The sequence below is a fragment of the Cydia strobilella genome, chromosome 12, assembly GCF_947568885.1.
Source record: "Cydia strobilella chromosome 12, ilCydStro3.1, whole genome shotgun sequence".
In the NCBI taxonomy this organism is placed as follows: Eukaryota; Metazoa; Arthropoda; class Insecta; order Lepidoptera; family Tortricidae; genus Cydia; species Cydia strobilella.
The window spans coordinates 17,684,280-17,696,643 of NC_086052.1; the positions used below are offsets into that span (position 1 = coordinate 17,684,280).

The window sequence follows — 12,364 nt, forward strand, 5'->3', positions numbered from 1 at the left end:
ATACTAAAAACAGAATAAAATAGAGATTTAAGTGGGGCTCCCATACTTCAAACGTGATTTTTGACCGAAGTTAAGCAACGTCGGGCGGGGTCAGTACTTGGATGGGTGACCGTTTTTATAGTTAATGGTACGGAACCCTTCGTGTGTGAGTCCGACTCGCACTTGGCCGGTTTTTTGATCTGTTTTAATTGAGAAACGACAAGGTGCGTCAAAATTCTTTATCCTTTTTTTTATTTAATTGGATTCCTACGGTCCTTCATTGCATAATAGGATTTAGGCTCATTAGACCCTAGTTTCCACTTTAGGGTAATGCGGATTGGGGAATACGCTTTTGAATTAATTTCATAAATATGTTTTCATTCACAAAAGAGAACATCCAATTACATTTCATACGTAAGATCCAAAAAACTTAGGGTTCAAACGCAATTTTAAAGCCCTAAGTATACTCTAAGAACAAATTAAATTATTTTCTGTGAAAATATTTTAATTTGTGTTTTTTCAAGTAGACACACTACTATTTAAACTATAAATCCTCCAGACCTGGACACTGGAGCCTTTGGTCATTTTTTCCTTCGTATATGACATTTATTTCAGTATAGCCCTAAGTACCCCTCGGTCATCTAGTAAGTTCTACAACAAATCCTTCACTTTCCAGTCTGTAAGATTGTGGAATGCTTTGCCCATTGATATAAGACGTGCTCAATCCCTACCCATTTTTAAAAAACTTCTAAAGAACACTTTTTAAAATCTCTTTCTTAGTCTTGGTCCTTTCACTTACACATATATATTTTTCTTTTTGTTCACGCTACCTGGTCGTTATTCTTCTCTTGCTTGAATTCTCATTATGTATTTATGTATTTTGTGTAGGTTTATGTAGTGTATTATTGTTGCTTAAATAATATATGTAGTTTATGTAGTTTATTTTTCATTGTTTGTTATTTATACTTAGGTATTTGATTTGTAAACTTTACACCTTTGTTATTTTGCACTGCCCATTAACTTATTTCTAGCCACTGAATCGCTATCTGAAGGTTGTCTGGAAGAGATCGCTTTTTAGCGATAAGTCCGCCTGTTGTTACCTACTCACTTATGTCCTGTCATTGTTTGCAACATGTATTTTTCTTTGTAGTGCACAATAAAGTATTTTATTATTATTATTTATGGTTCTTGGTTTTTCTCGGCATTCTATTATTATTATAATACATATTAAAGATCGTTCACAGCAAATGTGTTGTTCTTTGGATCTATAACTTGGCATTGTTTGACTGTAAAGTATAAGGTTGAACGGCAATCAAATAAATATACTTTCGTATTTGTGTTTGATCTTTTCATCTTAGTATAATTTAGATTTAGACTTTATATTAATGCAACAAGCTTTATTATCAGTGGTTTACCACAAAAAAAGTTCCCACGATTAGAGTGGTTTTCCTGGCTGTCATCGTCAGTAGCATGGCATGCTAATTTTACACTCGTTAAGTTCATTTCAGCTGCCACTGGTCTAGTTTATAAACATGCAGGGGCGTAGCTAGAGGATAAGGCGCCCGGGGCTGTCACCAAATTTGCGCCCCCTGACGACTGACAAAAGTTTCCCTGTTACACCACTGCAAATATGTTAAATATGTCGTAACTGGGAGGAGCCAAAGAGGTTCTCACAACGGCGAGGTTTCTCCATTCAACAGTTCCCAGAGCAGTCGTTAAACTTGGCAGATTATTCCCATAGCTTTGTGTTCACCACCGCAAGCCAGTATCAATGTGGTTTCATTTTCTTTACTTGATTATTTAAATTTCTAAACATGACTTGATTGACTGTCTTTGAGGCTCAGTTATTAGTGTTATTACGTCTGCTCGAGTTCCTTTAATCTTGTAAGAAAACAAACGGGCCAATTCGAACAATGATCTAGATATCCACTAGCTATGAAACAGAAACGATAACGAGATAATTAAGAAAGTCCGGGATCCGAATGTCCTCTTGAACGACCTCTTTCAGATTTGCTTAAGATATACTTAGACATCCAATGGACATCTAATGGATATCCCAAAACTTCACAATAATTCTAGCGTGAAATGACAATTGGTTTCTCGAATCGAACTGCAAAAGATAACTAGTTTATAACTAAACTATAACGTATCTATTAGATCTCGTATTGTTCTCGTATCTGGTAATTATCACGTTGTTCGAATTGACCGGTGAGTCTCCTATTGATACTCATGTTCTTTCTATAAAATACTGAAAAAGTTTCAACTTTTGTCAAGACGCATTATATACACACATATTTTATAGCCTGAATAATAGAGTATTTTAACAGCGATAGTTTTCTTTGCACCTTTTGCCAAGCGGACCCCAGGCTCCCATGAGCCGTGGCAAAATGCCGGGACAACGCGAGGAAGATGATGAGTTTTCTTTGCACCTTTATTTAAGTAAACGTTATTAAACCGCCTATCGTGCGCGGCGCGTCACCGTGACCCTTGTCTCAATGCACGAAGGTTGATATTGGGCTGCAGGCGCGCGCGTCAGTTGACGCTTTTGGCGGTCAAATCGTTAAAATAAAGGGCAAAGTAGGTATGTATTAATGAAATCATCGGAAAAGTATCGACTGACGACTCAACAGACTCAGAAGTCTTTAAAGTATCTTAAAACTGAACTGTCCCAAGTTCTGTCCAACTCTGTTGTAGACTGTAGAGTTCATACTTATGCTGGTCTTCATGAGGCGATTAGTTCAGATAGTGATGATAAGACAGCATATTAGTTTTGTTCGCGTCGCGCTTCAGTAGGCGAGCCTATAGAATGTTATTATGTAATTGTATTACATGGAACTACGATTTCTTATCGGATAAGATTGTAATCTTTTTTGTAATGCTTGAAGGATTTCCTGAGCTGATCAGGAAATCGTGTGTATTTCATAAATGTTCCACGTGCTGTTTCTCGATATATATATTATTATTATAGACTCCAAAAAAGTAAGAAGCATAGAAGTTTCTATTATATATGGCGGTTACTGTCAAAGTAACCCGCAGAGAAAAATTCTCAGAGAAAAATAAAAGCATTTGAGGGCCGAATTTTATTTAATTGTCGATTATTTTCGTCAGATTTGAGAGAAAATACCATAGGTACGTTTTCGTAATTCAGAGGAACTATTTTTAGGACATACGGTAGCATTGCGCTTATATTGTACACTTTGTATAGAATAGAGAACTCCTATTGAACAAATGGGGTTGGCACCTGTCAAAGGTTTGCAGAGATGGCGCCTTGCCCCGTTTTCTATGAGATTTCGCTTAAAGGGCTGGCATCCAGGGCATTAAAAAAACAAAAAATTTTACACAATTCTAGGGTTTCACAGGGCAAGCTATGCTGGCGCCATCTGCTAATTATTTCGACCGGCCAACCCCATTTAATTGAAACCTGGCAAAAAAAAACGACAAAATATAAAATTGGCCCTTGAAATGCACGAAAACATTCCGGTTTACGCTTTTCGAATTATGTTTGAATATTGGTCAATTTTCCGCTCTACGGTCCACAGCGAATAATAGAATTCCCTAACTTTTTCACAGCAATTGCAACAAACTATTCGGCGATTCGGTGCGCGATGGCCCCGATGGGGCAAGTCAAAACGCTCCGAAACAAGGGCCTGACACTCTTTGATAGAGAAAGATAGTCTTATTGCGATTCCTATAAGAGGAAAGAGAAAATAGTGCCATGCTTTGTACTTATCACCGACCGGGTTTTTTTTTCATGGTCGGGTTATGGCAGCATAGGTAGGAGGCGATGGCAAAATACCGAAATTTATAAGAGTGAAAGAGAAAAAGGATACATTAACCTGTCAATACATGAATATGTGTTTCTCTTAGCCCTGGTCGCTCGGTTTCATGTCTATAACTACTATACTATGTCTATGCTCCGAAAGCATTTCAGATCGCTATTATGATACTAATTTTAACATTCCATCGTATAGCTGTTAAGTGACCAAAACTAGTTAATAATTGAACTATTTAAAATGGAACCTTGTTTGGTTTTAATACCGTCTACTTTAGCACAAAAGTAGAAGTTACATACGCATATCGTTTGACTGCTTTTTTCTAAAACAACCTTATCTTTTTACTTATCCTTACCTTATCGATTTCTCAGTGATAATGAAACTGTATCTGTATCCATCATACCTCATCATCATATATGTATGTATGTATGTATCTGTATCGATTGCCTCATCTATTTTTAAAGTATTGTTTGCCGGTGACCAAGTGACGTTATCAGTCAGTCACTAGATGACGAATGTCTAATGAGATTTTTGTTAGGATTCTTGTCATTGTTTCAAAGATGTGTCAGACAAAATTGCGTTTGATGTAAAACTCTAATAACCTGATAAGTAGCAATATATTTTTGCAAAATAGTACGTAAGGTCTGTTTTCTTATTCCGTAGACTAAAATGACGTTTCATGTGTAAGACATGACATTTCTTAGTACCACATGAAATGTCATTTTAGTCTACGGAATAAAAAAAAACAGAATATAGGGTCAGATATAGCAAATGCGCATTTTCAAAAAGTACATTAAAATAGTAAGGGTTAGGGCCACGGCACGGAATACTATAATCTGTGGTTGGGGCACTTCCTAAATGTTACATTTTATTTAAGTCAAGTCAGATAGAGAAAGTACTTGCCTTCTACATGCGGTGTGGGCCACACATGTTGTGGACATTGTAGTAGTTAGTGTAATAAGTATTACTTGTATTAGTGGCTGTTTGTTTACCGTAATAAATAATGAAATGTTTAGCTTATTTTTGAGGTTCTTGAATAAATATTGGTATAAAATCTTATTTTTTTGGTTTGATTTCGCATAAAACAGAGACCACAGAAAACCACAAGTACAGTGTATAGTGACCACGGTTGCCCATTAACCACACGTGACCGAAGTCCGAACTGTTGCAGAGTCCTCAGAAGTCCTCGGAGGCCGCCAAGTTCACGGACTACTTCGGTGTCTACGACAACATGGGAGCTTGCGCCTCCAAGTGCGGGGTACGTTTAGAGTTCTTTAGATTTGCATTGTCATTCGTAACAAAAGAAAATCTTACTAAGTACACAGACTAAGGTTACTCTGCTCCGATGCCGAATTGGCTTGAGTCAATGCCAATCCATACTTCAAATTTCACACATGTGCCGATGTCCTACATTACAGTTACAACGTTTTAGAGCTCAAGCGAAATTATGTTTTCATCGCTCTTACGGCAAGCAAAATATTTTTTTTTTCAGACCTGCTTATGCCGATTCGGCATTAATATATCAGTCTACACACAACACGAGAGTCTAGGCACAAATGCCTTGAAACTCATAATTTTATTGCGTGTTAAAAAGGAATTGCGTATGACACTTACTTTTTTTTTATCTGGTTTTTATTGAGGCTTTGGACACTAGGTAAACATGTCAGCCTCATGGGTGCTTACATACATAGTTTCCTACTCAAGGGAGAGGCCAATAAAGTGGAAAACACTGATTGCTTTTTCTGATATAGACTCTGCCAACCAACAATTGATCTGTCCATTGTGCATGGAGCCCAGACTACCAAAAATTCTTTTCCTCAAGTCCGAATTCCGGACGCATTCCAACAACACATGAGACAAGTCATCAGTCTTCTGACAGTTTACACACAGTGGTGACGATTTTACACCTATCATGCACAGAAACTTGTTTGTATAGGGATGTGTCCGGACCGGACTCGGAAAGCTGAGGCGTTGATGATTACGTATGAAAAGATGAACTCTTCACTTCAAGGGTTGTTAGAAAAAGGATGTTTTGTATTGTATTTTATCACACGACTAACGCAATCATGACATTATGTTTTCAGTGTCTGTTGGGTTTTATTTTTTAATCCACTCTCTAGCATGAGTCATGGTCTGCGTCACTGAGCACGTCACAGAATGGTACTGATTATATGTAATTCTGCAATTGTTCCGGCGGTTGTTGTATATAACGTGGCATGTTCACTTGTTCAATGGTCGTAAAGATGCCTGAAACGGGCGGAAACCAGTGGCGTAACTAAGGAGGGGGGGGGGGGGGGGCAGAAGGGGCAAATGCCCCGGGCGCCATTTAAGGAGGGGCGCCAAAATGGGCAAAGGGCAGCAGCAGGGAAACTTGTCAGTTGTCAGGGGGCGCCAATTTGGTGACTGCCCCGGGCGCCATATCCTCTAGCTACGCCCCTGGCGTAAACTAATTTGTTTTCAATCGGAACAGTAGTAAAATGTTGACCATATGATCGATCAAAATTCATACTTAGATTTTCTTACACAGCTGCAAGTTTATCACTTTACCACTTCAATCTTCCACTATGGGCTTACAATTTTAAAGAATTCCCTTTGGTTTAACTTCTGCAACAATCTTGTGCGTATTTAAAATTAAATAAAAAATTAAATTTCTTTATTGTCGGATAACAAATGATCCATTTTTTTGTATTATTTTTGTTTGTATTTAATTTATATTCCAACTTTCCAATTACATTTACTTTAATTTAGGTCTGATGGAATAAACATTATTAAAGTTTACAGCTATTGAAATAAAACATTTAAAAATTCGCAATTTTTTTATCTTAAAGTTGTAGGTTAAATAAAAACAACGTATTTAAATTTTTGGGGTTCCGTACCTAAAGGGCAAAAACGGGACCCTATTACTAAGACTCCGATGTCCGTCCGTCTGTCTGTCTATCTGTCTGTCCGTCTGTCACCAGGCTGTATCTCATGAACCGTGATAGTTTACAGTTGAAATTTTCACAGATGATGTATTACTGTTCCCGCTATAACAACAAATACTAACAACAAAATAAAATAAATATTTAAGTGGGGCTTCCATACAACAAACGTGATTTTTTGCGTAATGGTACGGAACGGAACCCTTCGTGCGCGAGTCCGACTCGCACTTGGCCGGTTTTACGTATCAGCATTCAGAAAAACAATATACAGCAAAAAAAACTACCGATTCCGAATAACTACACGCATTTCGTGTCAATTCAAATCAAATTAATTCAATATTTGCACAAGAAAGTGAACATTTCCTCATTCGATTACTGTAACCAAAGATAGATATAACTCCGTAATAGATGGATACAGTCTAAGGAAAAAACGTGCCTCGAAAATCACGAAAATTTGATTCTCGATCAGATGGCGCCACTAGTTTTGGCCTACTCTCGTATAGAGGGCGTTGACGGTTTCGTTTGTTATTTAACAATTTTAACGCATATCAGTGAAAGAACATGGGTCAAAATCATAAAAATAATTAATGCAAATAAAAAAAAATCATTTATCCACATTTAAATACAATCTATCGTATTTTTATAAATCTTCATTTTTAGTTTTAAAGTGTGTCGACAGATGGCAATGAATTTACTGGGGTTACAAAATTTACTATGACAGTACCGCTCTAGTATAAGTTACTCTATGCTGTAACTATTTTTAAACATATATGTTCGTTATGTGAATTATAACAGCTGTACATCACGCGAATATCGATTATAAATTATAAGCTAGGGTTACTCCCGGTACTGAGTTTGTATGGCGAGAACCGGGAATTCCCGGTTCTCGCCATACCAACTCAGTACCGGGAGCAAACCGTAATACAGGTAATCACCGCTAGGTGAAGGTTTCGATCTATTCGTCAGACATTTTGTTAAATATGATTAATATTATATGATAAATGTATATCTCCAATGCATAACGTAGATTTTATCGTAGAAGAGGTTAAGCCTCCGTAGATTCTTATATTAATAGTTCCCTCTTGTTTCCACTAATCAAACGAATAGACGAATACAGTGAGAAATACTAGTCGCACTAGATACCTATTTCAGAATGCAATATACCTGTTTAGAAAAGTCTCCTCACAAGAACATCTACTTATTGTGTGTACAAAGCATTTGTCTTGTTAAACCATAATAGTTGTGACGCATTCCGTCACTAACAAAAGAGGCAAAGAAAAAGTGAAAACTGAAATGTCGTGAACGAAAGTTTCACACGATGCATTAACGCCCGCAACGTTCGCAACACACAAACAATGTATCGTTCTTTGAGCATAACGCAATCCGAAATGTGGCGAAGACCGGCATATACAATCTATTGCTGGGAAGACCGTCATACGGCAAGAGCCTTAGTATTTGTATACGTTACATCGTACAGCATTCATAATCGGGTCTATCGCGAATTTATTTTGTTACCTTTATTTACCTACGTTTCGGCCAGTGAAACCTGTGTCGATCCGATTATAAGTGTTCAAAGCGCGAAGGTTTTAAATGTTATATCGTAGAACTTCACTCCTTCTGCTCTACCGACCTTCCATAAAGTGGAGTATGTGTACAAACGTTAGAGTCAGAAGCGACGGAAAAAGCATGTAGACGGTCTCACCTCATAGACGGTCTTCTCCACATTGATCATACCTATTTTCCGGCAATAGGCCTGCTGTGCCAGATATCTAAATAGGGCGTTGAGTTCGCATAACGAACTCCCAATTACAACAGTTGAAATATTAGTGGCTATTAGTATGGACAGCTAATCTGATTATTGAATGAGTCAATGCTCCGAGCCTAATTGAGTCAGCGTGACTCACGCCCAAGGTCTAAGGATATCTCCATGCTAGTTCCGTTGGCAAAGTTTGATGACTGCCTGCTTCCGCCGTCTAAGGAGCCCAAACAAACGTCCATAAACCTCTCGATTCCCGCCGACGTTTAGCATTTTTTCCACAGCTAATGAAGTAACTCACCAGTTAGCTGTGGGGGTTCATTTTAACGAATATTTTTGAAGCGCAGCCGCGATAGTGGCTTACTTAATGTAGCGATCGTACTACGGAAACTACACTCAAGAGCTATGAAAACGGGTTGTATTATAGGGAAATTATCATACAAAGTGACCTGTTTTTATTGATATTGTGAATATTAAATTGCAATTTTACGCCCTCATTCACACGAGCCCTTATTTTCAACGCTTGTTAAAAACGTGAGACGAACGTAGTTTACTTTTTTTGATACCGGCTTTTTAGTTTTGAGGGTTCCGTAGACAAAATCGCAAAAAGGGAAATCTTATAGTATTGTCATGTCCGTCGCTCAGTCCGTCCGGCCGTCTATATGTCCGTTTATCACAGCAATTTCTCTCAGAAACTATAAGATATATTTTAATGAAATTTGGGACATGCATAGGTGTTTAATGTTTAATTTAGTTTTTAGCCTGCGTAGCCTGTGTTGCATTTCCACTGCCTGAGTAGTTTTTCCGCGACATCCCAATCCAATCCTCCAATTACTGTTGATATCATTTGAAAACAACAATGCGACCTCAAGCGAGCGTGTCGAATTAGTGAAAGTGGCGAGGTTACAAGGTGAACGCTTTGACCTTACCATAACTTTGCCAATTTCATATTGCCCGTATTTAATTTTAAACGAAGAACGGTAGAATTGTTAGTCTTTGGTTTAAGAGGCCGGTGTCGATTTTAGTCGCAAAAATGTAAAATTGATAGATTTAGTCGGTGAAATTGTACACCTTTTGTTACCTAATTGAAATAACAAGTACTGGTTTCTATTAGAACTTCTCCTTATCTTACCTTTTATCAGATCAATTTTTTGAAAACAGACTCACTAAATTAGTAATGTTTGCTTTTCTGATGGACGTTTAGGTAAACGCGCGTAAAGCACTGATTTTATCGGGTAATTTTGTATTACACATATCCTGTACTTTGTAGCATCTCATACCTGGGTCCTAACTCCCAGTCCTTACTCCCACGGGCTGATGCTCTGGATTCTCCAATCGGCTATAATTCCTTAACGCTTTTGCCTTGTCTTCCTGTCTGATTCTCGTCTTCCAAATTACTCTCTGAAACTTTTGATTTAAAATGTTTTACTTTCTGGCTACCATTTCCAATTCTCCCTAAACTCCTTCTACCCTAATACGGCCCTGACCCGTCCGGTTACTTACCTTGCTGTTTTTCTAATCACTTCATGTTTTTATAATGATTTCAAAGCTAATCGACCTAAAATTCACTATAAATTTTCCTTGACATATTTGTTTCTTTGTTTTGACATAATCCGTCAAACTAATAATTTACTCTAAATTCTTTAGCATGAAGTTTAGGTCGTATAGTTTTCAAGTAGTTTGTTCTAAATTTTACCTAAAAATTGTTACTGGTGAACAAATATTTTCAAATATTTTCAAAATTAATAACGAAGTAAAGAAGAATTCTAGAAAATGTTATTGCTAGCTATATAAGCGGCCCAGCGGACATCTGAATTCAGTTTGCTTCTAGTTCCCAACAAAGGAACATCAGTTGTAAGGGTCCGTGCGGGGCCAAGCCAGGCCCCGCACCATCAAGAAACCCTCGATCGCGCTCCTTAAAAGGTTACCTGTGTTCCTGGCGAAGTCTGGCGCTCTCTGCACGCACCCAAGTCCGGTGGTGCTTTGCGGTTGCTCTAGCGGAGCGCCTCGTCTCCTAGGCGCGCGCTATCGGCGCGCCTCACCTCAACAGGCGCGTGCTGTCACCGCGCCTCGCCCGCTATCGGCGCGCCTCGCCTCAACAGGCGCGTGTTGTCACTGCGCCTCGCCTCTTTGAAGAGCGTGCTTATCAGCGCGCCTTACCCAGCGCGCCTTACCGTGCGCGCGCTATCAGCGCGCCTTACCCAGCGAGCCTTACCGTGCGCGTGCTACCAGCGCGCCTTACTGTGCGCGTGCTGCCAGCACGCCTCACCTTTGCGCGTGCTATCTGCGCGCCTTACCTTTGCGCGTGCTATCTGCGCGCCTTACCTTTGCGCGTGCTATCTGCGCGCCTTACTGTGCGCGTGCTACCAGCGCGCCTCACCTTGCGCGTGCTATCAGCGCGCCTATCCGTGTGCGTGCTCCTGCCTTGCGCGTGCTATTAGCGCGACTATAAACTTTATTTTATTCTTTTTGTAATTTAAACCATCTGTTAATGTGTCATATTTAGACAATAGCCGATAAATAAAGAACCTACCCCTGTTATATCTATCTTTCCTTTCTACCTCCTCACTCCCAGCTCCGTTACTCACTCCTCCAATATACGTGGAGGAGGGAGTAACGTGACAGTTTTGGCGCCCAACTTTTAAATTTACCGGCTTTCTTAACCCTCTAAATTCTAAATTATAGACAGAATCCTTGTCTTTAAATCTTAAATAACTTTTCGGCCTCTTTCTGTTTAATTTTCTATTTCCTTAGTCAATATGGCACGTTTTTTAGATTATCTTATTATAGCAATCAGACTAGATAGCTACTTTTTTTATCACTTTTATTTCTAATGATGTATTTTTATAGGTCTTTAACTTTATAATAATTGTACTTCTTTTACTTTGCAGCTCAGCCCGTCCTCCTCCTCCCCTTTGTCCTTCTTCAAGCTCGTTTTCATTCTTCATTAACTGTCATTTTCCATTTCTTTCATTTTGTGTGATTGTATTCATCTGTAAATATTTCTTCATTCTCGGGTGGCTTAATAAGCCAGGTGCCCTTCTTTTTCTTTTCTTCACCCTGCAGAGCGGTAGTCCAACTCTGAAGAAAAAAATAAGCCTTATGGTCAAACACTACTTTTTTTTACTCTACTGTGGTAGGTCTACCCCTACCACAACCTAGAAGTAGGTTCTACCCCTACTCTCTATTCTCTCGTCGGCTCTAAACCGACTAGAACTTGTACATAAACTTATCTTCGCGGAGCGGCTGACTACTCCCTTAAAATAAGCCTTAGGTCGTTCATTATTATCTTATTATCTTTTCCAGTGGAGCGGCTGACTACTCCCTTCTATAAAGAAGCCTCAGGTCATAGCGAGGACTTCTTAGGAGTGTGCGTCATAGAGCGTGAACCACATCCCCTTCCTTTGCCAGAGACTTATGAATGCGTGATTATGACAGGAGATGTATGAGTGCAGGGAAGTTCCTCGATCTATTCATCTTCTTCTCCATTATATCACTCATCCTCTCGTTCCATTTATTCATCCCCATTAACGAGCTTGCTCTTTCTTTCTTCTGACTTACTGACTTACCTACCCACTTAATTACTTACCTACTTACTTACTTACTTACCTACTTACCTTACTTCCTTTACTTTCCCCTAAACTTAACTCTTCACAAAAAAAAACTTTTCCGTTTAAGATTACGACAAAGTTTTTTTTTCCGTGGTTTTTGGGGTAATGTAGCATCTCATACCTGGGTCCTAACTCCCAGTCCTTACTCCCACGGGCTGATGCTCTGGATTCTCCAATCGGCTATAATTCCTTAACGCTTTTGCCTTGTCTTCCTGTCTGATTCTCGTCTTCCAAATTACTCTCTGAAACTTTTGATTTAAAATGTTTTACTTTCTGGCTACCATTTCCAATTCTCCCTAAACTCCTTCTACCCTAATACGGCCC

The 12,364-nt window shown here is 38.9% G+C and overlaps 1 protein-coding gene across 3 annotated transcripts in view; it reads left to right on the forward strand.

The window, feature by feature from the left end:
* The window catches only part of LOC134746311 (ras-related protein Ral-a), a 46,491-nt gene that overhangs the window by 6,781 nt on the left and 27,346 nt on the right, over positions 1-12,364 (forward strand). For all 3 annotated transcript variants that reach the window (XM_063680706.1, XM_063680704.1, XM_063680705.1), the window contains exon 2: positions 4,924-5,010. In XM_063680706.1, coding sequence (XP_063536776.1) covers positions 4,984-5,010 — 27 coding nt within the window. In that variant the 5' untranslated portion in view covers positions 4,924-4,983. The remainder of the gene's footprint in view (positions 1-4,923; positions 5,011-12,364) is intronic.